The sequence below is a fragment of the Neoarius graeffei genome, chromosome 3 (genome assembly GCF_027579695.1).
Source record: "Neoarius graeffei isolate fNeoGra1 chromosome 3, fNeoGra1.pri, whole genome shotgun sequence".
NCBI classification, from domain to species: Eukaryota; Metazoa; Chordata; class Actinopteri; order Siluriformes; family Ariidae; genus Neoarius; species Neoarius graeffei.
The window spans coordinates 89,415,356-89,441,124 of record NC_083571.1 but is presented as its reverse complement, the minus strand read 5'-3'; the positions used below and the strand labels follow the sequence as shown (position 1 = coordinate 89,441,124).

The 25,769-nt window shown below is 41.1% G+C and overlaps 1 protein-coding gene across 6 annotated transcripts in view; it reads left to right on the top strand.

Moving 5' to 3' along the window:
- LOC132883705 (uncharacterized) overlaps window positions 1–25,569 on the top strand; it is a 46,337-nt gene extending 20,768 nt beyond the window's left edge. For 5 of the 6 annotated variants that reach the window (XR_009654380.1, XR_009654383.1, XR_009654382.1 and 2 more), the window contains 4 exons: window positions 6,986–7,207; window positions 10,981–11,201; window positions 11,367–11,510; window positions 24,932–25,569. Coding sequence is in view for 1 of the 6 variants with exons in the window: in XM_060917639.1 (XP_060773622.1) it covers window positions 6,986–7,207; window positions 10,981–11,090 (332 nt within the window). In the remaining 5 variants the exon portion in view is untranslated. The remainder of the gene's footprint in view (window positions 1–6,985; window positions 7,208–10,980; window positions 11,202–11,366; window positions 11,511–24,931) is intronic. The other variant, XR_009654379.1, reaches the window with a different exon arrangement.
- Window positions 25,570–25,769: the final 200 nt, after the last annotated feature.

Here is a 25,769-nt window from a genome sequence, read left to right as displayed (position 1 = left end):
TGACAGTGGCGGAACAAGTCAGAGCCGGGCCGGGGGCGGGGCAAATGACCGGGCCCTTTATTAAAGCTTATCATAACATCATTTTAGGCTACAAAATGTCCGCAGCTGCGGTGTTTACCAATTTCAACACTACCGGGTGCAACTATGTTATTTAGTACATCAAGTCCTTCAAACGAACATGTAACTCAAAAACAAAAAACATTAGGATACTGTACATGGCTCATAATAAAACATCAATAGCCTATACTGCGCACATTATTTGAAGGGCATACGAATGAGCGCTCAGAGTGGTGACAGGAAGAGTCAGAAATAAAAGGAGGGCGGTGCAAACCTCACTGAATGCACTGTGTTTACCAATTTCAACACTACGGGGTGCAACTATGTTATTTTGTACATTAAGTCCTTCAAACGAACATGTAACTCAGAAACAAAAAAACATTAGGCGACATACTGTACATGGCTCATAATAAAACATCAATAGCCTATACTGCGCGCATTATTTGAAGGGCATACGACGAGCCTTGCGCTCCGCAAACTCGTCCACGATGCTCTGTATGTCACTGATTCAGTGATCTTTTAAGCGGTAGTCTCACGACCCGAATAGTAAACAATAAACATGGAGGACATGTAGTCGTTAGTGTTGCTGGTCTTGGTGCTGTGGCTTGTTGTCACCGACAACGCGGACAGATACTGGCAAGAGCGTATAGATGAGGCGAGGCGCATAAGGCTTCAGAAATTCTCGTAATTCATAATTCTTCTTCTTCCGGGTTTACGGTGTTTACAGATCCCAGCGCGCTCGCGGGGCGTGTGTGGGCGTGTGAGGACACTCCTCCTCACCAATCAGTGCACAGGGGAGTGTCTGCTCACGCCCCCAACCTCACTCGGCACGGTTTGGCTCGCTTCAGCCCCACTCCAAAACGGTGCGAGTTTTAGGGGCTAAGCAGGGCTGAAACGAGCTGAGTCGTGCTGGTTTTTGGTAGTCGAAACGCGAGCCGTGTCGGGCTGAAGCGAGCTGAAGTGAGCTGAAAAAGGGTAGTGGAAAAGGGCCATTAGTTTACAATTTAGAGCTCTCACTCAGCAATACATTTCAGTTCACAGCGAACGAGCTCAGCAGTTCGCAAACGAACGAACAGCCAGCAGCCAGCCTGCCTGCTGCCATACTGGGCTGGGCGCATCTTGCTCGAACAGCTGGAAAAGGTCTCGCTAGACGTGACGTCAATCGAATGTTCGTGCATAACAACCGTTTCCATGTCCATGACCAGGCCAAACAATGAATGATCATGAATGCAGCAGAGAGACATCGCAGGCTACTGTTTGCTGAATACGATGACTTGTAAAGTTGTTTATTCTCTGAAATGAGTGTTGCTGTTAAATAAGCAATTTTTTTTTTTTTGCTTAATGGGTTTGAGAGAACAACTGCATAGCCGGCAGACCATGGCTCTACTAAAATAAATATAATAAATATAAAAATAGCTTTATTCTCATCTACATTTAATTAACTTTCAGAGCTTTGTTTATGTAGTCTTTTTCAGATAATGCTAGGATAATGTTTTTCTTCCATCTTTTTCTCAAGCACATTGTAATGTATGAAAATCTATTGTGGATGGCACCTCTGCCGCCTCTCGTTCACTCAAGATGAACTAAACTTCGGACGACAGCCATTGTTGTGCCGCTTTGGTGTGACGTCATCAAAATGAACGAGTGAACGAACTGAACGAACGAATTTCTTTGCTGAACTGACCGACATGAACGCGCTGGCGGAAATGAATCGCCATGTCCCACCAATACAGTACACCCGGATAAATGACATAATTGTGACCGAACTGCAAATTCAACCCCGCTCATATGCTGGAGCAGTGGCGAGAAGAGATGGAGAGGAACTGAACAAGGAGAAACTCTGTGGAGCAACAGGTGTTAGCATTCCTGCACTCCAAGGGGATTGAGGTAAAAAGCACTAACATTGAAGCATGTCACCCTCTCCCACGGAGAAGCAACACAGGCAAACCGGTGGTAATAATGAGATTTGCCAACAGAAAGCATAAGATGAATCTGTTAAAACAAGGGAGGAAACTGAAAGGCTCAGATGTTTTTTTAAATGAGCACCTAACCAAAAAAAATGCAGACATTGCAAAAAAGGCGAGACTACTAAGGAAACAGGAGAAAATCCAGAACACTTGGACACAAAACTGCAAGATTTTCATCAAGCTGAAGGGATCTCCAGAAGAGGCCAAGATCTTGGTCATCCGAGATATTGGGGAACTGGACATATTCTGAGGGAGCCAATCAAAGCAATTTACAATCATGACACAAGGATTGGACACTGGACACAAGAACCGGACACTTTCCTTTATACTGAGCACAAAACACAAGATATGGAAAATAATATTGATCCGGAAAATAATCTTTTCAGCAACATCAATATCAGCTGCCGGTATTACACTGAATATCAATACAATGCAAAGATCAGAGATGGAAATAAAATATCGATTATTCATTTCAATACCAGAAGTCTGTATGCCAATTTCCATAAAATGAAGGAATATCTCAGTCAGTTCAATACTCCATTCAATATAATAACCATATCAGAAACTTGGATCAACGATGAGATGGGAGTAGATTTTGAGCTGAACGGGTATGAATTAAATTATATCAATAGAAAGAACAAAAGAGGAGGGGGAGTGGCAATATATGTTGATAATAGTTTGGAATATAAAATTAATAATAAAATGACGGTAGCTGTTGATGATTGGATGGAGTGTATTACAATAGAAATATGTTGTGAAAAAATGAAAAATATAACCGTGAGCTGTATATACAGATCTCCTGGATCAAGCATAGAAGTTTTTATAGATTGGATGGAAAGTATGTTTATAAAATCAACTCAGAAGGTCATGTACATCTGTGGCAATTTTAACATTGACCTCTTTAATCATAAGAAGCACAAAATGACAGAAGAGTTCATTAACTCAATGTTCAGTATGGGACTGTATCCAACTATTACCAGACCAAGCAGAATCACTTCTCACAGCACCACTTTAATAGATAATATATTTACTAATATCCTGGAAAATAATATAGAGAGTGGACTACTATTAACAGACATCAGTGACCACCTACCTATTTTTAATGTATATTACTGTAATTATAGCAAGAAAAAGGATACTAAAAATTATAAATATATAAGAGTGAAAACTGAAGAAACCATGATTGCACTAAAAAATGACTTAATAATACAGGACTGAAATGTAGTTTATAAAGAAAAAGATGTTGATAAAGCATATGAGGAATTTTTAATAATATTCAATGAACTATATAATAAAAATTGTCCTATGAAGAAATACAGTAATATACATAAATATACAAATAGTCCGTGGGTCACCAAGGGGCTACAAAATGCCTGCAAAAAGAAAAATATATTATACAGAAAATTCTTAAAGCATCGAACTATAGAGGCAGAGGAAAAATATAAAAAATATAAAAATAAATTAACTAATATTATGAGGATATGTAAGAAAGACTATTGTAATAAATTAGTGGAGAAAAATAAAAACAATACTAGACCGGACAATTCCCCGGGGGAAATTGTGAGAGGATGCAGTGCGCGAAGCAATTCGGTCACGCATGTTTGCTGGCCGTGAATGTGTGACCTGCAATGATGTTTCAGTGCAATGATTGTGTGTGTGCTTGAGACAGCAGCCGTCATGAAGAAGAGCTATTCAAGAGTATAAACAAAGTGACTACAGGCGGAAATTAGCATGTACTGCTATAACCTGGGACAGACATCTGCCCTTACCACAAGGATAATGTTTAATTTGTGCACTGTCCCTTTTAAAAATAAAATAAACTCTAAACTCTAAGAAGAGTGTTTGTAGTTTGTATGTACGAACAGAAGTTTTCCTAATAAAGTGGGCGGCTAAGCTGAAGTGTCATGCCGACCGAGGCTGTTTTTTTTTTCACAAAAAAAAGAAATTCACAAAATTCTTTCACAGTGAGCGCTAGAAGGGTCTCCTGAATAGACTGATGTAATTTTTTGTCTGTAGTGTTAAAAATGAGAGACTTTTCTGTCACTTTTATAATGGGTGTCAATGAGCTAAGGCAGCTGGGCCATAGAAGGTTCACGCTGCACGCTGCATGCTGCACGCTACATGCTACACGTTCATGTGAAGAACCGGACCCTGGGCCATTAAACTTCATGCTTGGATGTTCACGTGTTGCGTCTGTTCTACTTTGACTGAGTAACCAACAATATGGACTCTTCGGATGACGACGATTGCCTCATTCTGCTTTTACTGAGACAGAGGAAGAGAAAAAGGAACAGAATTTGGAGCCGAGAACACTTCCTTCTGAGAGAAACCCGTGGTGAATCTCACCGAACATTCTATAATCTGCTTGACAATCCCGATGAAGAACTATTTTTCAATTATACCATTCAATTATATTTTTTCTGAAGTTTTCCCCTGAAAGCATAGAGTTATCTCCCTAGACCCGTTCTGATTGGCTGGAGCGGCGGTGACCGCATGCATTGACTGGAATTTCCATCTTCACGCCTAGAAAAAAGTGTGCATGTTCATTTCTCGCTTCACGCGTGAAGTGTGCAGCGTGCAGCGTGCAACGTGAACGCCGTTCTATGGCCCAGAGCAAGTCATGCTACGTTTGTCCACTTTTCTTTACACGCGTGTAGCGTGCAGCATGCAGCGTGCAGCGTGAACCTTCTATGGCCCAGCTGCCTAAGACACACAAGGTATGGAGTTTTGTGCTGTTTTATATGAATGACCAGGCCTCGAACAATGACAAATAACTCGACAACGGAAGCAGCTATTCACAAAATTCTTTCACAGTGAGCGCTAGAAGGGTCTCCTGAATAAAATGATGTATTTTTTTGTCTGTTGTGTTAAAAATGACGACACTAGAACGATTTAAAAATGAGAGACTTTTCTGTCCTGTTTATAATGGGAGTCAGTGAGGCCGCTCACCTGTGCTCTCCTCACTTTGAGGCTTCTCATTCAAAAACTGTAAATCCTATCATTTAGGTAGACACATTGTGTGAATCAGGACAAGTTTTCCTACTACTTTTGAGAAAATCATGTCTGTAGAGTGAAATTTGTGGCTGAAAACACAGTTTAAGCGAGAAAGTTTGAGCTTTTTTTTCAAGCTGTCTACACTGTAAGCTTAACGACCCTCACTGGTGTGTAACGCAATAGACACCCATTCAAAAGCCGGATTTTCTCCCGGAACCCACATGGCGTTTGAGCCGGGACTGATCCGAAAGTGTAGAACCTAGCAGAAAAGTTGAATGCCAGATCCACAGAGGAGAAGTTTTCCTACGTTTTTGAGTTAGAATCACGTCTCTAGGTGAAAGCATGCCAGAGCAGTGGATGTTTGAAAAAGTGCTTTTTTTTCAATTAATTCCATAGAAATGAATGGGGGTTTTTTTGGATGATTTTTTCGCGACGTAGTCGCGAAAAAATTGTATTCTGTAGAGAAAAGTAATAGCATAGCGAGTCCGATCGAGCCGCACGTTTTGATGTATTGTTTGTCTGTGTGCGACGTACGGTTATTGAGTTATTCGAAATCGAAATTTGCGTAGGAATAATAATAAGAAGAAGCGGAAGAAGAAGAAGAAGAAGAAGAAGAAGAAATACGTAGAAGAACAATAGTTGCAGTGCTTTGCACTGCAACCTATGGGCTCCCCTAGGGGAGCCCATAGGTTGCTGTGCTGCAGCACTGCATCCTAAAAAGTACCGTCTATTACTGCACGACTGAAGAAGAAGACAAGAGACAAGCTGCCAGGCTGGTGCTCAGCGTACTCCTGCTCAAACGAGCAAACCGTTTCAAAGAGAAGCAGGGGGATTACTTTTCACAAGTAAGATTTAACATTACCGTACTATTTGTTGTTTTTTTTTAAATAGTATATTACCAGAGCTGAGGAGGAGCTAAGAGACTTAAATCGTCATCAGGTAGTGGTTTCACGAGTGATGTTTTAATGTTGTATGCTAATATTATATATATTATTAAATGTTTATTCATATACTACCTTTTTTATTTATTTACTAGTTTATTTATTTACTACATTGTTATATTTTTTATGTTTGACATTAATTTGTTATAAATAAATGTTTTGATATGCTTTAAAACAAGACAAAAAATGTTTGTGGTCAATATATGGTCATCACACATTATCCTACATACCAAACAAAGTGCCCCACTCAACCTGAATACATCAGCTTTGCTGAAGGGGGGTCAGATTGTGTTGAAAGATGTAAAAGGCTCTTATAAATTCACTGACTACATTAATTTCCCCTTTGATATGTTCTTAACAATCTATTTAAAGAAAACATACACACATTTGAATCATTATAATGGATTTAGATTGTTAAAACCGCATTTTATTTGCAACAGTTTGGTGGCTGTAGCTGATAGAAAAACGTTAAGCTGTTTACATCTAATGTATTTAGTATTACACTGAGTTCAGCGGATCACCACTCCAAGATGGCGGCCCCGCGTCTCGTCAGCGCTTTTAGAATTTACATTGGATGCTCCGTCTATGTATTAGGATGTCTATGCTGCAGAACCGTTACGGCGTAGTAGAAGAGTTAAAAATCGCCATTACATTTTTTTATCTTGCGCACCCCCTAGTGGCAGCTCGCGCACCCCCAGGGGTGCGCGCACCACACTTTGGGAAACCCTGGAGTAGAATATTAAGTTGATCTGTTTGACACATGTGCAGCAGTTGGTAACATAGCTTCCTCACAGCACAAGATCCTGGGTTCAATCCTGAGCTCAGGTGAGTGTGCAGTGATCAATTTTATTCCAGGTTTTTGAAAATACATGATCAAATGTTGACTGAATGAAAACAAACTGTGTTAATGCAACTCAGGTCATTCACATGGAACCGATCTACACATTTGAATTAGGTCAATTCAATATACTTTTTCAGTGCAGGTTCTAAACATTTTCTCTCCATGTCTTTGTGATTGCTCTTTAGTTAGCATGCAGAATGACTATCAGCAAGCACAGGCCAGCTGGATGCAGCACATCGTCACCTCGCTGTTCACCAACTCCGCCCTGTTTAACACACGTGACGGCAGAGCGGGGAAAGTGCACAACTTCATGCTGGGTCTTAACTTGAACATGAGCATCTCTTTCTCACCCTTCAGAGATGTCCTGAACCAAAATGGTCCTGTGGAGGAGGTAGATGCTGTAACAGGTATAAAATAATTTGGTCTGGAAATACTAATGTTGTATATGATCTTGTTTTTGTGAAGGCACTTGTATATTTCAGTGAATCTCAGGGCAATATCACCAGGAGCTTAACACACCCAGTAGCGCCACCTTCAGTAAACAGATTTTGGAGGAGACATCAGACAAAAGCATGCTACTTACGCCAAGGTGTACGAATGTCTGCATGAACGTTGCCTGTTATCCCATCCACGGTATATTCCCACCTCATGCCCAGTGGTCCCAGGATGGTCTCCAGATCCACTGTGACCCTGACCAAGATAATGCCTCGGTCACAACCGGCCGTACGTGCTCCTACGGCCGGTCTACGTGCAAAAAACGCAAAGAAACGCACGGAGGGCGCGCGTGTGACGTGCTGATTTTCGAGCCGTAGACTGGCCGCAGACCAGCCACAGAGGTTCTTTGTCATGTCAAACAAACTCTACGGGTGCTTACGTTTTATTCAGGTTGCAAGACAAACTTACGGCCTTGTGTGTCTTCCGTACGGCCGACGTGCGTCTTTCGTACGATTTGCTGGTGTCAGGTTTGGGCAAAATGTAAATTTTTTTCGTAAGTCGCACTTGCGGACTCCGTATGTGTGTCGTGCGCCCCACATACGTAATTAGTGCGGCCAACGCACGTTCAGATATTTCATATGTCATCCATGCGTGTCAAGTAAGTCGGCTGTGCATTGGCCGTACGGCGAGATGGCGTCAATCGCACGAAAACTCGGGTATATAAAGCTGCAGGGGTGCCTACGGCCATTTGTACACATAGGCTTTGACTGAGAGAAAACTCAATTTCATTTAATTTCATTTCATTGCATTGCATCGCTTCAATTCAATATGCCAAAGGCAAAAGGGAAGAGGAGGATAGAAAAGGTGTCGGAGACAGAGGAGAGAGAGACGGCGGCAGAGAGGGAGGAGAGAGAGAAGACAAGGAGCAGTGAGGAGGAGGATGAAGACCACGACAGTGGCCAGCAGTTTGAGACTTTGCGGAGGGATTGCCATTTTCACAGTGAGAAACCAAAGTATGCCGAAATATATATAACCCTCTCCAATCGCCGTAGTGCGACAAACGAACGCCGTTGGTATGCACAACGTACAGATCGTGCACAGTTCTTGCAACCTTCATATGAAGCCTACATGGAACGCACGGTCAGTACGATTAGTGCACGTTTGAAGGTGCGTTGGCTGTATGAATGAAGTGACAGCCGTACGTCCGAGCAGCCTCAGATTTCGTGCGTGGTATGCACATTCGACTTCCGGGTTGTACGTTGGGTGCGCGGTGATCTTACTCCTTCATGGTCACCACAACTACGTTCTCCATCAGCTAAGCCTAAACACCTTCTGAATTGAAACTAAATGTTAAGTTTTTAATAACTGTTGCAAAAAATAAGATTGTCCCTCACTGACTATTCATTATGCATTTAAGGGCTTTCCCCACCACTGGGTTCAGCAGAAGATTGGCATGGGGAAAAATATCAACAGCAAAAGAACAAATAAAATGCTTAAACAGTAAGCAAAATGTGCATGTGCTACAAGATACATTAAAATGATTAAGTTTGAACAGTATTGAAACACAAAAAGCTGAACCTTGGCCATAGGTGGGAATGTGCACACAAAGTTGGGCTTAAAAATTTTGGTTATACTTAAATAAGCTATGTTAATATATTTCTAATTAATTTATTTCTTATCTATGTTTCTTATTAGTAATAGAGCATTCGTCAGGGCCTGTTATCTGACAAATATTCTCTACCTGTCTTGCCCTCTTTGAAACCCTGTCTCCTCAATATATTGTTCTCTGTCTTTTTTTTATTATTATTCACAAGTTCCAGTTCTTTGATATTACAGGTGACCATGCTTTATTTACTTTAACTGAGCAATTACATACATCATAAATAATTAAAAATAAATACCCTGTAAATAAACAATAGGTATGGTGGCTAATGGCTCTTCTTGCATTTGTAATATTATCTCTTACTTGCTTTATTTTACAACATTTCCAGTATGGCTTCAAATAAAGTCATAAAGTATGATAACATACAGTAAACAAACTAAAAATGCTCCTTAATAAACGTGTGCTAAGGAGGTGCTCTCCCGTGCTGCTTGTTGGGGAAGATAAAGGCTGTGGCATGGCAGTAAGCCTATAATGATTTAGCATGCCTAGTACACAGCTCTCAATATGGCATTAAATATTTTCACAACACTTATAGGCTAAAACGATTAAGAAACTTTATAAAGTTCATAATTACGCCAGTAACACCACACATTGGCGTACATATGTACAAACCTGTCTGAGACACCCGTCTTCAACTCGGATACCTTCTTCTCTCTCCTCTTCCTCTAAATTGACGGTAGGCAATTATCCAACTTCCGGTGAGTGCAGCATCATTAGATGCGCCACCTACCATAGGGGAGTGTGTACAGAGGGAACACCTCTCTACCTGTTTAGCTGTACGTAAGGGCCTCTGCATGCTCTTGCGACAAGGCTTTCACAGATAGCTTTTCGCAGACAGTTGTAACTTATCGTTGAGCGGGGAGTAATAGGCGTGCGCGATGTTATTCACCGCCACAACGCAAGGGGGCGCGAAGTCGCGAAATCGCTAGGAGTAGTTGGTGGGTGTGGTTAGTGGAGTGTTTATCCTCCGGTTACTGATAACGACTAGAACTGGAGTCGTATAGATGTACGTACTTCCTCACTTCCTTGATCAACCGCTCTTCGTGCTGCTCCATCTTCGCTCGTGTTTTTAAAAATGGCGGTCGTGAAAACAAAACAAACCGGGAAAGTAGGGAAGCGGAAGTGCGTGTACAGCAGATGTAGAGTGGACCAATCAGAGCCCTCTTGTCTGCGACGCTCTCTGCGAGGCTGTCTGCGGTGGTCACAATTTTTGGGAGGTGCGCGCAGAGCATCTGCGAAGGGGGGGGCTTTGCAGACACCATCTGCGACGCCATCTGCGAGGACTGAGTTGTCAGCATAAATTGGCTCTAAGGCGTAATTGATCAATTGCAAGTGGTTGGTGCGACACAATGGGTAGCCTAGATCAGATAGATAAACTAGATTTTTTTCTAGCATGAGAAATCGGAGGTATGGCGTGTGAGCGTGTGAAGACAATCAAATGCGTGTGTCTCATGCTCATTGTGTGAGAGTTGGCAGCCCAGTTATTCTTCTATTACTGTTTCTATTTCTTGACTTCTTAAATAGGGCGGCACGGTGGTGTAGTGGTTAGCGCTGTCGCCTCACAGCAAGAAGGTCCGGGTTCGAGCCCCGTGGCCGGCGAGGGCCTTTCTGTGCGGAGTTTGCATGTTGTCCGCGTGGGTTTCCTCCGGGTGCTCCGGTTTCCCCCACAGTCCAAAGACATGCAGGTTAGGTTAACTGGTGACTCTAAATTGACCGTAGGTGTGAATGTGAGTGTGAATGGTTGTCTGTGTCTATGTGTCAGCCCTGTGATGACCTGGCGACTTGTCCAGGGTGTACCCTGCCTTTCGCCCATAGTCAGCTGGGATAGGCTCCAGCTTGCCTGCGACCCTGTAGAACAGGATAAAGCGGCTACAGATAATGAGATGAGAGATGAGACTTCTTAAATCATATTTTCAAACTTAAACTTTTCTGTATTTACATATCTCTTCTGTAAAACTGTTACATTTCGAAGCAACATTTTCATTTCAGCATGAACATTTGACAAAATCTTTTTTTTCTCACATAGTGTTTTTTTTCAGGGTTTTTTTTCTTTTTTTTCTTTTTTTCTCTCCCACTCATAAGTCCAGTCTAGTGTGTTGTTTGATGGCTCTCCCGGACCTGGTTCTGGGAGTGGAAACCTCTGGAGCGGGAACAGGAGACCCCAAAGCAGGTGGTGTGCGACCCTGCTCTAGGACCGGCAGTGGCTCCTGTAGCTGCTGTCCAGCCTCATCCTGTGATGGAGACTGGAGTGGTATCAGCTGCAGGCGGTTGCGTCTTACCACCCCATGTGACGCATCCACAAGGTAAGATCTCGGCGAGGTGTGATTCTGGATCACTGTCCCTGATGTTTTGCTGTCAGTTATCCACACCTCCTGACCTGATGACAGGCTACTGAGTGGTTTTGCACCATGTCGCCTGTTGTAGTTTGCAGCATCTGACATCCTCTTCTCCCTTTCTTTCTGGACCAGCATGCTGCGGTCGGGCAGTGCAGGGCGTAGCTCAGAGGGATGAGTTGGCACCGTGGTGTGGAGACGTCGACCCATGAGTAACTGGGCCGGGCTGTATCCATTCTGAAGAGGTGTGGCCCTGTATGCAAGAAGAGCCATGTACGGGTCAGTCGCCTTTTTCAGAAGATTCTTAATGGTCTGAACGGCTCGCTCAGCCTCGCCGTTGCTTTGCGGGAATTTGGGGCTACTGGTAAGGTGTTTGAATCCATAAGCTGTGGCGAAGGAAGCGAATGCTTGCCCAGAGAATTGAGGGCCGTTGTCAGACACTAAGCACTCCGGGATGCCGTGCCTTGCAAACATTGATTTCAGATGATTGATTACATCATTGCACTTTGTGTGTGTTAACAGAGCAATTTTGACGTACCTGGAGAGGTAATCGACGACAAGTAAGTATGTTTTCCCCCCAGTTCAAATAGGTCGGCCCCCAGCTTTTGCCATGGGCGCTCGGGGCAGTCTGATGGCAAGAGTGGCTCACTGTGGTTGTGGCGCTCTTGTGGACACGTTCTGCATCTCAGCACCATCTCAGTGATCTGCTGTCCGAGTCCAGGCCACCACACAGATTGACGGGCGCGTGCTTTGCACTTAACGACACCTTGATGGCCCTCATGCAGTCTGTCCAGCACGTCATTCCGCATTGTTGCTGGAATGACTAGACGTGTGTCTTTCAGCAAAAGTCCATCTTGCACTGTGAGTGTAGCCCGCTCAGGCCAAAAGTGTTTCAACAGTGGTTCCTGCGTTGCGTGCTCTGGCCATCCATCTGCACACATTTTCATGACACGAGAGCATACACTGTCAGCCTCCAGCTGTGCTTTGAGTGTGTCCATGAACGTGGGACTGACAGATAAGTTGTTGACAATGCAGTCCATGTAAATGTTGGTGCTCTCCATCAGTTCTGTGTCATTTGCAGTCATTTGCGCTTGTACGGGTGAACGTGACAACATGTCGGCAGTCCAGAGTGTCTTTCCAGAAACATGCATGATGTCATAGGAGTAGCGCATGAGTCTCATTCGAAAGCGCTGTATCCTTGGTGGCAACAAGTCGAGTGCTTGTGCGCCTAGTAGGGAAAGGAGTGGCTTATGGTCAGTCTCTAGGCAGAAGTGCTTTCCTAACAAGAAGTCCCGGAAGCGTTCACATGCCCAGGTTAGACCCAGGGCCTCCTTTTTGACTTGCGCATAGCGCTGTTCAGTGGGTGAGAGTGAGCGGGATGCGTAAGCTACCGGCCTCCATTCACTGTCCCATCTCTGGAGGAGCACGCCTCCCAGTCCATAAGATGAAGCATCTGCCGATCCTTTTGTGTCCCTGCTCGCGTCATACATGGCCAGGACCGGTGGAGAAGATAGTGCTTCTTTCAGCACTTTGAATGCTGCTGCCTGGTCAGCACCCCACAGCCAACAGTTCTTCTTTGAGAGAAGGTCGCTAAGAGCTTTGTCTTTCTCGGCCAGCTGGGGTATGAATTTTCCCATCTGGTTTACCATCCCCAGGAAGTTCCTTAACTCGCTCACGTTTGTAGGCTCTTTCATGTCCCTGATGACCTTTGTCTTCTCTGGATTGGGTCTGATGCCTGACGCGGTGATGACATGCCCGAGGAAGACCACCTCACTCCTGGAGAGCTCACACTTGTCCATGTTCAAGGTCACCCCTGCTTGCTCGAGCTTTTGCAGCAGGGCATGGAGACGAGCATCATGCTGCTCTTGGTCTTTTCCCCACACCAGCAGGTCATTGATGTGGCAGACCACACCATCCAGTCCATCTATGACCTCTGCCATGACACGCTGGAAGTGTTCAGGCGCAGAGTTGATTCCAAACGGAAGACGCTGGAAGTGAAACCGTCTGAAGGGTATTATGAATATAGTGTATTTAGCTGACTCCTCAGCTAAAGGAATCTGCCAGAATCCCATGTTTGCGTCTAGTTTACTGAATACTCTGGCTCCAGCTAGCATTCCTAGACTCTGGTCGACTGATGGCAGAACATACTTTTCGCGACACACATACTGGTTCAAGCCAGTGAAGTCCACACACAGACGTAGTCGCTGGCTGTTCTTCTTTGGTACGACAACAATGCCAGCGCACCATTCCGTAGGCTCTTCGACACGCCTGATGACCCCCATCTCTTCCATCCGTTGGAGCTCCTCTTTCACCTTTCCCATCAGAGGCAGGGGAATTCTCCGTGGTGTTTTTAAAGAGAATGGCACAACGTTTGGCTTGAGCTTGATGTGGTATGGTCGTTGGATGTCACCTAGGCCCTTGCACAGTTTTGGGTAGGCTGCCTTTAAAGAGTCCATTGTGACACTGTCGACTCGAATGAGTAGGCCCAGGGCAGTAATGGCTGGTAGCCCGAGCAAAGGTGTGCTCAGGTTTTTGACCACGTAGACTTTCTCCTCAGTCTGCTTGGATTTGTAAGTAAGCTGCATTTTAGCAAAGCCTTCTACCTCTAACTGAATCTTTCCTGGACCCAGCAAGGGTTTCTCTGGCTTGTGGAGAACAGGCATTTGTGCCCCAGCGAACAAGTCTTTCACGTCACTTTCAGAAATGGCAGTTACGTCTGCGCCAGTGTCAAGTTTAAATTTAAGCACTTTCCCTTTAATCTGCACATCAGCTGTCCACATAGTGTTCTCACATGACACAGAGCCCAGGAAGAAACTTTTCTCCTCTTCTTCCTCGATACATGCTACTACAGCCTTGTTCCGACAAACACGCTGATAATGGCCTTTTTTCCCCACAGCCCTGACATTTTGCACCGTTTGCGGGACACTCCGCTTTGGGGTGAGAAGGCCCTCCACATTTGTAGCACTGGGCGCTGTGCATGCCTTTGTCTTTGCTTTGCATGTGCTGGCACGGCCTTGCACCACTGTTTTTCTGGTTTGTGTATCTCTGCTTTTCATTTTTCTATCCTTTCTTTATCAGTCTGTCTATGGAGCTAGCCTTCATCTGCATCACACTGCTGGCTTCACTCCTAAGTGCGCTCTGTTGTTTTTTTTTATTTCCTCAGACTGTCTTGCCATATCTATGGCTTTTTGCAAAGTCAAATTTTCCTCCATCTGCATGCGTTCCGAAAGTTTGGTGTCTGCAAGCCCCACTACGATCCTATCTCTTATGAGTTCATCATGTAAGTCTCCGTATTTACAATGCTCTGCTAAAGCATGTAGGGCAGTGACGAATGCATCGACAGTCTCGTTAGCTTCTTGTTTTCGCATATTGAAGCATGCCCATTCAAAGACAATGTTCTTTTTCACAATAAAGAAATCACGAAATCCATCTTTTACTTTATCATACTTTTACACGTCAGCGTCACTCAGCTTTAACCCTCTCAATACATCGTCGGCTTCGTCCCTGATACAATATATTAGAGTGTTAACCTGATTCTCCTCCAAGTTCGTAGTCAAGTTGCTCGCTTGGCAAAACCTCTCGAACCTCCGGATCCATTTTGTCCATTCGAGCGGCTTGCTGAAATCGAAGGGTTCAGGTGGCTGAATGTTGAATGTTGCAGTGGGTGCACTAGCCGCCATGCTCACTCCCCTTTGCTGCACATTAACATTTTCCTCAGGTTGGAACATAACATCCACCAACGTCTCTACCTCCGTCTCTGTCGCCATGGACCGTCTTTTCTTGTGCCTTTTCCTTTTTGTCATAAACACAGTACTTCTGACACCATGTCGTATCTTCTATTTATGAAGAATTAAAAGAGCGTGGAACAATCTGTGTCCAGACATTGCAAGCACTTTATTGAACTGAACACCAACCTGTAGGACCCCCCATCACATGACCCACACACTCAATCTCATTGGTCTATTCTAAACTGATAATGTAAACTGCGTCAACCATTAACCCTTCATACACTGTTTATGTTCAGATGTTTATGTTCAGATACACCACACTTTCCTGACTTTGCACTTGCAAAGCAACACCTATTTCTTCCTTAGAATCATTTGATAATGCGTTGCTGAAATCATTTCCTAGGTGTGGATAGTCCTTTTCCCGAGGTTCATACAGATATCTGGTTTCTCCGCTATCCATATTGACTTGAAGATAATGTTTTCATCTGACTAACTCCAAGCTAACAAGTATGTTTATATCGGCTACACTTAACTTCCAGTACCTGGCTATTAATGATTTGACACCACAGCCCGGGTGGCATATTGGTTGCCCATGTGCAACAAAGCTTGATGTGCTGAAGGATGTTTAAGAACTTAAAGCTACTTACAATAGCTAATCAGGTGACTGCACTTTGGGGCATTATTACAACTTGGGCTTGTACTACTGATAGTGATCATATTTAAATGCTGTACAGTTACCCTTTAAAGCTGTCTACACCCATTCACACCTCTTTCATTAAACATTAAAGCATGGTAAATGAATAATTATTATGGTTGACTAATGTCAGAATAGCACAAATACCCTGGTTTAGAATGGATTCACCTACTCTATAACTGTGTGAAACACAACATAGTGTTGCATAGGCAGATGAGATTAACCAATGTACAGTGGTGCTTGAAAGTTTGTGAACCCTTTAAAATTTTCTATATTTCTGCATAAATATGACCTAAAATAACATCAGATTTTCACACAAGTCCTAAAAGTAGCTAAAGAGAAGCCAGTTAAACAAATGAGACAAAAATATTATACTTGGTAATTTATTTATTGAGGAAAATGATCCAATATTACATATCTGTGAGTGGCAAAAGTATGTGAACCTCTAGGATTAGCAGTTAATTTGAAGGTGAAATTAGAGTCAGGTGTTTGCAATCAATGGGATGACAATCAGGTGTGAGTGGGCACCCTGTTTTACAACTCCGATTCCAAAAAAGTTGGGACAAAGTACAAATTGTAAATAAAAACGGAATGCAATGATGTGGAAGTTTCAAAATTCCATATTTTATACAGAATAGAACATAGATGACATATCAAATGTTTAAACTGAGAAAATGTATCATTTAAAGAGAAAAATTAGGTGTGTTTAAATTTCATGACAACAACACATCTCAAAAAAGTTGGGACAAGGCCATGTTTACCACTGTGAGACATCCCCTTTTCTCTTTACAACAGTCTGTAAACATCTGGGGACTGAGGATACAAGTTACTCAAGTTTAGGGATAGGAATGTTAACCCATTCTTGTCTAATGTAGGATTCTAGTTGCTCAACCGTCTTAGGTCTTTTTTGTCGTATCTTCCGTTTTATGATGCACCAAATGTTTTCTATGGGTGAAAGATCTGGACTGCAGGCTGGCCAGTTCAGTACCCGGACCCTTCTTCTACGCAGCCATGATGCTGTAATTGATGCAGTATGTGGTTTGGCATTGTCATGTTGGAAAATGCAAGGTCTTCCCTGAAAGAGACGTCGTCTGGATGGGAGCATATGTTGCTCTAGCTCAGAGGTGGAAAGTAACGAATTACATTTACTCACGTTACTGTAATTAAGTAGATTTTTTGTGTAATTTGTAATTTTTTAAGTAGTTTTTGAAATGGGTAATTTACTTTTACTCAAGTACATTTCGAACCAAGTATTTTACTTCGCTACATTCGAAAACCACCCATTACTGAGTAAAAAATTAAATGCGGGGAAAAAAAACCCAATTGGCCTGAACTGAAAGGAAACTGGCACAGGCGCGTGCGGAATATCCATATTAGCCTACATGTATGGTTGGATGATGGCTGGTGCCAAGGTAGCCGAGCAAGAGATAGAGGAGGTCATGGAAGAGGTTGAGGATTGCCAAGAAGAGAATTCCCGTGGAACAGATGCACCGGACAGCGAGGGAAATCCTTGGCCGTATCTCAGCCAGTACTTTGCATTCAAACGCAAACGAGGCAATAACGTAATAATGCAATGCAAAATGTGCCTGCCCTGCTGTACAGAGCTATCAGTCTACAAAACTTCCACATCAAATCTGCGGAAGCATGTGGTGGTAAGTAGATATGTGCATTTACCTGTGTATCCCAAACGTTATATTTATTGTTTGGTTAAAACCTTCCACTGTTGAGTAAAATGTGCCTTCATTATCAATTCTTTTGGCTGCCTAGCATCCATACTGATCACTAACGTTTCAAGTGAAGTAGCCTAAATAAAATGAATCACCTCATGTTTACAAATTTGTTTTATCAGAATGATAGTCAGAAATAATACGAGTGCATGGTTTTAGCTGCAATTGGTCTCTTATGAAAAAATCCTAATTCATGTATAGACTAGCTCCTGGGTTGTTAGCTGTAGCCTAGACTAGAGCTTTGGGAGGTCACTGATAGGCCATCAAAACATTTTCACTGTCTTGGATACTTTGTTTGATTTTGGTTTTCTTTTCTTTTTTTATTGTGGTGTTTGAGTTGGACCATACAATTCAGAATTTGGCACTTTGCTTAAAAATGTTTTATGGGGTGGTCTCAAAATAGTTTGCACATTACCTCTCGACACGTTGTAAACATTATGCAGTTAATTTGTCAATTATATTTTCTATATAAGGAAGAGCACAGTGCTACTAAGGAATCGCTTAGCTGTCTTTAAATCGTGAGAGTCCTGGACACTTTGAGTTTGGTTGGTTTATGTTTAATATGTGTCATTTAGTTAGTCTGCTTTAGTGGCTTTAATAGATTAGATTAGATTAGATTAGATTAGATTAGATTAGATTAGATTAGATTAGATTAGATTAGATTAGATTAGATTCACTTTATTCATCTCCCATCGGGGAAATTCACATGTTACAGTAGCAAGAAAATGTCAAACATAACAAATAAAACTGAAATACAAATTAGACAAACGAAGGATTAAATACAGAGGGCTATTTGCATTATCTACCATGAAAAAGTATAGAAAAATTGCCTTATTGAGAGGCTCGGAAAAATTGCACATTACAGGTAGACTCTGTATATATACACACATATATACATAAATAATATTTATATATAAATATAAATATAAGTATGCATAAAAATAGCAGGCGTTTGTCAGTAAAGAAAAAAATGGATGATAGAATTTACAACTTATGCCACTTGTACTTGAAAATGTTTTATGGGGTAGTCCAAACAAAGCTTTATGCATTATAATGCCTGAAATGTTATTATGTGGACTAATAGTTCATTAAAAACAATTTGGTTTATGACTTGTCCTTTCTTTTTTTACATCAAATAATTGAAAGTAACTAAGTAACTTTTACTCAAAGTACATTTTAAATTGAGTACTTTTTTACTTTTACTTGAGTAGAATTTAAGCAAAGTAAAGATACTTTTACTTAATTACAATTTTTCAGTACTTTTTCTACCTCTGCTCTAGAACCTGGATATACCTTTCAGCATTGATGGTGTCTTTCCAGATGTGTAAGCTGCCCATGCCACACGCACTAATACAACCCCATACCATCAGAGATGCAGGCTTCTGAACTGAGCGCTGATAACAACTTGGGTCGTCCTTCTCCTCTTTAGTGCGAATGACACGGCGTCCCTGATTTCCATAAAGAACTTCAAATTTTGATTCGTCTGACCACAGAACAGTTTTCCACTTTGCCACACTCCATTTTAAATGAGCCTTGGCCCAGAGAAGACGTCTGCGCTTCTGGATCATGTTTAGATACGGATTCTTCTTTGAAATATAGAGTTTTAGCTGGCAACAGCGGATGGCACGGTGAATTGTGTTCACAGATAATGTTCTCTGGAAATATTCCTGAGCCCATTTTGTGATTTCCAATACAGAAGCATGCCTGTATGTGATGCAGTGCCGTCTAAGGGCCCGAAGATCATGGGCACCCAGTATGGTTTTCCAGCCTTGACCCTTACGCACAGAGATTCTTCCAGATTCTCTGAATCTTTTGATGATGATATGCACTGTAGATGATGATATGTTCAAACTCTTTGGAATTTTACACTGTAGAACTCCTTTCTGATATTGCTCCACTATTTGTCGGCGCAGAATTAGGGGGATTGGTGATCCTCTTCTCATCTTTACTTCTGAGAGCCGCTGCCACTCCAAGATGCTCTTTTTATACCCAGTCATGTTAATGACCTATTGACCTAATGAGTTGACCTAATGAGTTGCAATTTGGTCCTCCAGCTGTTCCATTTTTGTACCTTTAACTTTTCCAGCCTCTTATTGCCCCTCTCCCAACTTTTTTGAGATGTGTTGCTGTCATGAAATTTCAAATGAGCCAATATTTGGCATGAAATTTCAAAATGTCTCACTTTTGACATTTTATATGTTGTCTATGTTCTATTGTGAATACAATATCTGTTTTTGAGATTTGTAAATTATTGCATTCCATTTTTATTTACAATTTGTACTTTGTCCCAACTTTTTTGGAATCAGGATTGTATTTCAAGAACAGGGATCTATCAAAGTTTGATCTTCACAACACATGTTTGTGGAAGTGTATCATGGCACGAACAAAGGAGATTTCTGAGGACCTCAGAAAAAGCATTGTTGATGCTCATCAGGCCGAAAAAGGTTACAAAACCATCTCTAAAGAGTTTGGACTCCACCAATCTACAGTCAGACAGATTGTGTACAAATGGAGGAAATTTAAGACCATTGTTACCCTCCCCAGGAGTGGTCAATCAACAAAGATCACTCTAAGAGCAAGGCGTATAATAGTCGGCAAGGTCACAAAGGACCCCAGGGTAACTTCTAATCAACTGAAGGCCTCTCTCACATTGGCTAATGTTAATGTTCATGAGTCCACCATCAGGAGAACACTGAACAACAATGGTGTGCATGGCAGGGTTGCAAGGAGAAAGCCACTGCTCTCCAAAAAGAACATTGCTGCTTGTCTGCAGTTGTCTGCTCTTCTGCTCCTCCTACTCAAGCGAGTAGGATGCTTCTTTGCTTTGCTCCTGCTTTCTTGATCTTTATTTCTATACTTTACTTTCTCATTTAATTTCCACTATTTTTTTCATTTTATTTTTCATCTTTATAAGCTTTTAATTTAATTTTAATTTAATTTCCACTATTTTTTTTTTTCATTTTATTTTTCATCTTTATAAGATAAGTTAGTTTTTAAAACAAAATGCCAGGGAGCAAAAAATCCTGCAGAAAATGCATGGAACTAGAACAGAGGATTTCTATTCTGGAATCAAAGATTGATGCTCTGCCAAAGACGGACGAATTAAAAGCGATATCTCAGGAAAGGAGTACAGAAACAGTGGCTGAGAATGCAGAGATTGCACTCCGACAGACCGATGGCATTGCAGATCAAGTGGATGAATTCATCAATCAAGCTGGGCAAAATGTGAGTACAGAAAACTGGCAAATGATGGGTGGCAAGCCCAAAAATAAAAACAGAAGAGTAATTACTTCAACACCAGCTCATTCTACAAATTACAATAGGATCTACAATCCTATGGAAAATCCACAGCCCATAAGGCTTCAGAACAAATTTGAATGCCTCAGGGATTGAAACTCATGTCCGAGCATAAAACTATTAAACATATTGTTGTGCATGTGGGAGCAAATGATGTTTTCAGAGAACAGCTGTTTGTCCAAGATGATTTCAGAAAACTTTTTTCTGAGCTCTATAAGACTGAAATTCAATCTTTTATCAGTGGCCCACTTCCAGCGAGAGGAAGTTTTGCTTTTTCTCGACTCTTCAGTCTTAACACCTGGCTTGGAAAAACTTGCTTTTCATTTGGTATGAACTTCATAGACAATTTTAACCTTTTCTGGAATCGCAGAGAATTTTACAAGCCAAATAGCACTGAACTCAGCTGGATTGGAGCCAAAGTCTTAGTAGACCATTACAGACTTGCAATCTCTTCTCAGCCAGCATTGAGGAAAACAGTTGATAAGATGTCGCAGACTGACATAGTTACAAAGCTTAAACAATCATCTTTGCAAGTCTTCATCAAGGACACACAGACATCTGACCTGCAAGACTGCCAAGATTCAAAGACAGACTGCTAAAAATCAGAGGACTCCATTTCGCCATCTCTATCTTCCCCTCGGATGGATTTCCCAAATAGCATGAAAAAATTGCTCCCAATGGCTGCACTCTCTTTTTCCAGCCCAAATCTGTCGCGACAAGCAGTGTACCCAGTTCATCAAAATTGTGTTCGCCCAGGACTTTCAGCTGGCTACAAATCTTTTTCACCATCCAAAAGATACATGTCATCTCCAATCCTTTCACCCTCAAACCAAATGGAACATTTAGAAAGTCTTGTTTGATGTACTCTGGGTCCCTGCAAATGGGTGTAGTTTTGAAAACCAGCTGGGACCCAATGTGCCTATGCCATTCTCTATTCCTGTGTTGATAAGAAATAGAAAACATAGAGCACATTTAACCCTGGGGGTGAACCAATCTAATCTCCTTCCTGTTTTAAAACAACATCAGAGTGCACAAGCAGATATTACTTCTAGACTTTCTGTAAAGCTAGCTCTTCTGAACGTTAGATCACTTTTAAACAAGTCATTTTTAATTAATGATCTTATTTGCAAATGCAATCTTGATTTTTTGCTTCTAACTGAAACTTGGCTGGATCAAGCAAATAGTGCTACCACCCTTATTGAAGCAGCTCCCCCAAATTTTAATTTTTTGAATGTTACCCGACAAGGGAAAGGTGGAGGGATCACAAATATATTCAAAGTCTCTTTTCAATGTAAACAATCCTCACTTGGTGATTTTATGTCCTTTGAACACTTATGTGCACTTGTTACATGCTCTCCTAACATATTATTATTAACTATTTATAGGCCTCCGAGACATTCAGCCAAAGTCTTTCTTGAAGAGTTTGGTGAACTGTTGTCAGTCATTTGCTTAGAGTTTGATTGTCTTATTATATCTGGGGATTTTAACTTGCATGTAGATAATACTGATAACACTTATGCCAAAGAACTACTTGCAATTATTGACAACTTCAACCTAGTACAACATGTACAGGGGCCGACCCACTCTCGTGGTCATACTCTTGACCTCGTCATCACAAAGGGTCTTACTGTTTCTACTACTGTTGTTGACCTGGCCTTATCCGATCATTTCTGTGTTTTCTTTGATGTTTCTATGTCTCCTCACATTCAGAACAGCTCAACGACTATAGGTAGGAGAGTCATAAAAGACAACACATGTGCTCTCTTTGAGCAAGCTCTCTCTCAGAACTCAACCAAAATGTCAGACTCTGTAGATGATTTACTGGAAATTTTTAATTTAAATATGACCCAAATTATGGATGATATTGCTCCATTCAAAATCAAAAGAGTCAGTGATAAGCAGAAAGCACCATGGAAGCAGCACCCAGCTGTTAAACTGCTAAAGAAAGAATGTAGAACGACTGAAAGAAAATGGCGCAAATCTAAACTTCACATCCATTATCAAATCCATAAAGAGATGCTTTGTAATTATAATTATGAAATTCATAAAGCAAGACAGTCTTTCTTCTCCAACATCATCAGCAGGAATATGAACAATGCCCGTGTGCTATTTTCAACAGTAGAGAAGCTAACTAATCCCCCACCACAATTAGCACCTGAACTTCTCTCAGTTAATAAATGCAATGAGTTTGCATCCTTTTTCAAAGGTAAAATTGATAAAATACGGCAGAATATTCCTCATAATATATCTCAGTTGCAAAAAATTGAAAAACTGCAATCACCAATGACACAGATAGATAACTTCAACACAATGTCAGAATTTTGTTTAACTGATTATGAGACTCTTGAAAAAACTGTACAAAATCTCAGTTCCTCAACATCTGAATTGGACATTCTGCCCACCAACTTTTTTAAGTCTGTTCTTCATCTTATAATTACAGATGTGCTTCAAATTATAAATACATCCCTGGAGACTGGCGTTGTTCCTGTGTCCCTAAAAAAAGCCGTTGTAAAGCCCCTACTTAAAAAAAATAATCTGGATCCTTCAGTATTAAATAACTACAGGCCAGTATCAAATTTACCATTCATCGGGAAAATCCTTGAAAAAATTGTCTTCAATCAATTAACTGCCTTCTTGATATCAAACAGCCGTTTTGATAATTTTCAGTCAGGATTTCGTGCCAATCATAGCACTGAAACAGCGCTGATTAAAGTTATAAATGACATACGTCTTAATACTGATGCAGGCAAAACATCAGTCCTGGTATTACTGGACCTCAGTGCAGCTTTTGATACTGTTGATCACAACATACTGCTATATCGACTTGAACACTGGGTTGGATTGACTGGTAAAGTTATCAATTGGTTAAATTCATACTTAAAAGATAGAAGCTTCTTTGTTACCATGGGAAATTGTTCCTCAATGTCAATGTCCTTGACCTGTGGTGTCCCCCAGGGGTCGATTCTTGAACCATTACTTTTCAACCTTTATATGCTCCCACTTGGGCAAATTATCAATAACAATTCAATTTTGTATCACTGCTATGCAGATGACACCCAAATTTATTTTGCTCTATTACCTAATGATTATGCCCCCCTTGAATGTCTCTACCAGTGTATCGATCAAATCAACAGCTGGATGTCACAAAATTTTCTTCAGCTGAACACCGATAAAACAGAAGTAATTCTATTTGGAAAAAAAGATGAAAGACTCAGGATTACCACTATTCTTGACACAAAAGGGATTAAAACTAAAGAAATGGTTAAAAATCTTGGTGTTTTCATTGACAGCGAGCTAAACTTTGACAGTCACATGAAAGCAATCACTAAAACGGCATTTTATCACCTAAAAAACATTTCCAAACTAAGAGGACTTATGTCAAAAAATGATCTGGAAAAACTAATACATGCCTTCATCTCTAGTAGGGTTGATTACTGCAATGGCTTTTTCACAGGCCTGCCAAAAAAGACCATCAAACAACTTCAGCTGGTTCAAAATGCAGCGGCTAGGGTTCTCACACGAACAAAAAGAACAGAGCACATTACTCCAATTCTAAGGTCCCTTCACTGGCTTCCAGTAAGCTACAGAATTGACTTTAAAGCATTGCTGCTGGTGTACAAATCTCTAAATGGTACAGGGCCCAAGTACCTCTCTGATATGTTGCAGCGGCCTAACCCAATCAGATCTACCAGATCGAAACAGAAAAATTTACTATTAAAACCAGTTGTTAAAACAAAGTATGGTGAAGCAGCTTTTAGCTACTATGCAGTACAGCTATGGAACCAACTGCCAGAGGACATTAAAAATGCTCCTGCTGTTGGCAGCTTCAAATCTAGGTTAAAGACCAAGCTGTTTTCAGATGCTTTCTGTTAAATAATTAATATTGTCTTCTTTACATTTTTTATAATCTTTACTTTCTCTGCATGTTTCAAATTTACTTTAATTTTATTCTATTTTATTCTGCTGGTTTCTTTTTTTTTTCTTTTTCTCCTCCTATTTGAACTACTACTTCGTTTTATTATTTTATTTCTACTATTGTTTAATTCTTATTATTTTCTTTTAATTCTCTTAATTCTTTTAATTAATTGTTTAATTGTTTAATTCTTATAATATTATATATTAGAATAAAAATAAAATTATTTTATGTAATTTTATTCTCTATTGTTTACTGTTTTGTTTTTACTTCTGTAAAGCACATTGAACTGCCATTGTATATGAAATGTGCTATATAAATAAACTTGCCTTGCCTTGCAGTTTGCTAAAGATCACATGGACCAGAAGGCTATTGGAAAAATGTTTTGTGGACAGATGAGACCAAAATAGAACTTTTTGGTTTAAATGAGATGCGTATCTGTGAAACATGGTGGTGGTAGTATCATGTTTTAGGCCTGTTTTGCTGCATCTGGGCCAGGACGGCTTGCCATTATTGATGGAACAATGAATTCTGAATTATACCAGCGAATTCTAAAGGAAAATGTCAGGACATCTGTCCATGAACTGAATCTCAAGAGAAGGTGGGTCATGCAGCAAGACAATGACCCTAAGCACACAAGTCATTCTACCAAAGAATGGTTAAAGAAGAATAAAGTTAATGTTTTGGAATGGCCAAGTCAAAGTCCTGACCTTAATTCAATCGAAATGTTGTGGAAGGACCTGAAGCGAGCAGTTCATATGAGGAAACCCACCAACATCCCAGAGTTGAAGCTGTTCTGTACGGAGGAATGGGCTAAAATTCCTCCAAGCTGGTGTGCAGGACTGATCAACAGTTACTGGAGTTATTGCTGCACAATGGAGTCACACCAGATACTGAAAGCAAAGGTTCACATACTTTTGCCACTCACAGATATGCAATATTGGATCATTTTCCTCAATAAATAAATGACCAAGTATAATATTTTTGTCTCATTTGTTTAACTGGGTTCTCTTTATCTACTTTTAGGACTTGTGTGAAAATCTGATGATGTTTTAGGTCATATTTATGCAGAAATATAGAAAATTCTAAAGGGTTCACAAACTTTCAAGCACCACTGTAGAGCCATAATTATAAACAGCAAGGTCAATAACAGACCAATAAACAAAACACAGGTAAAAT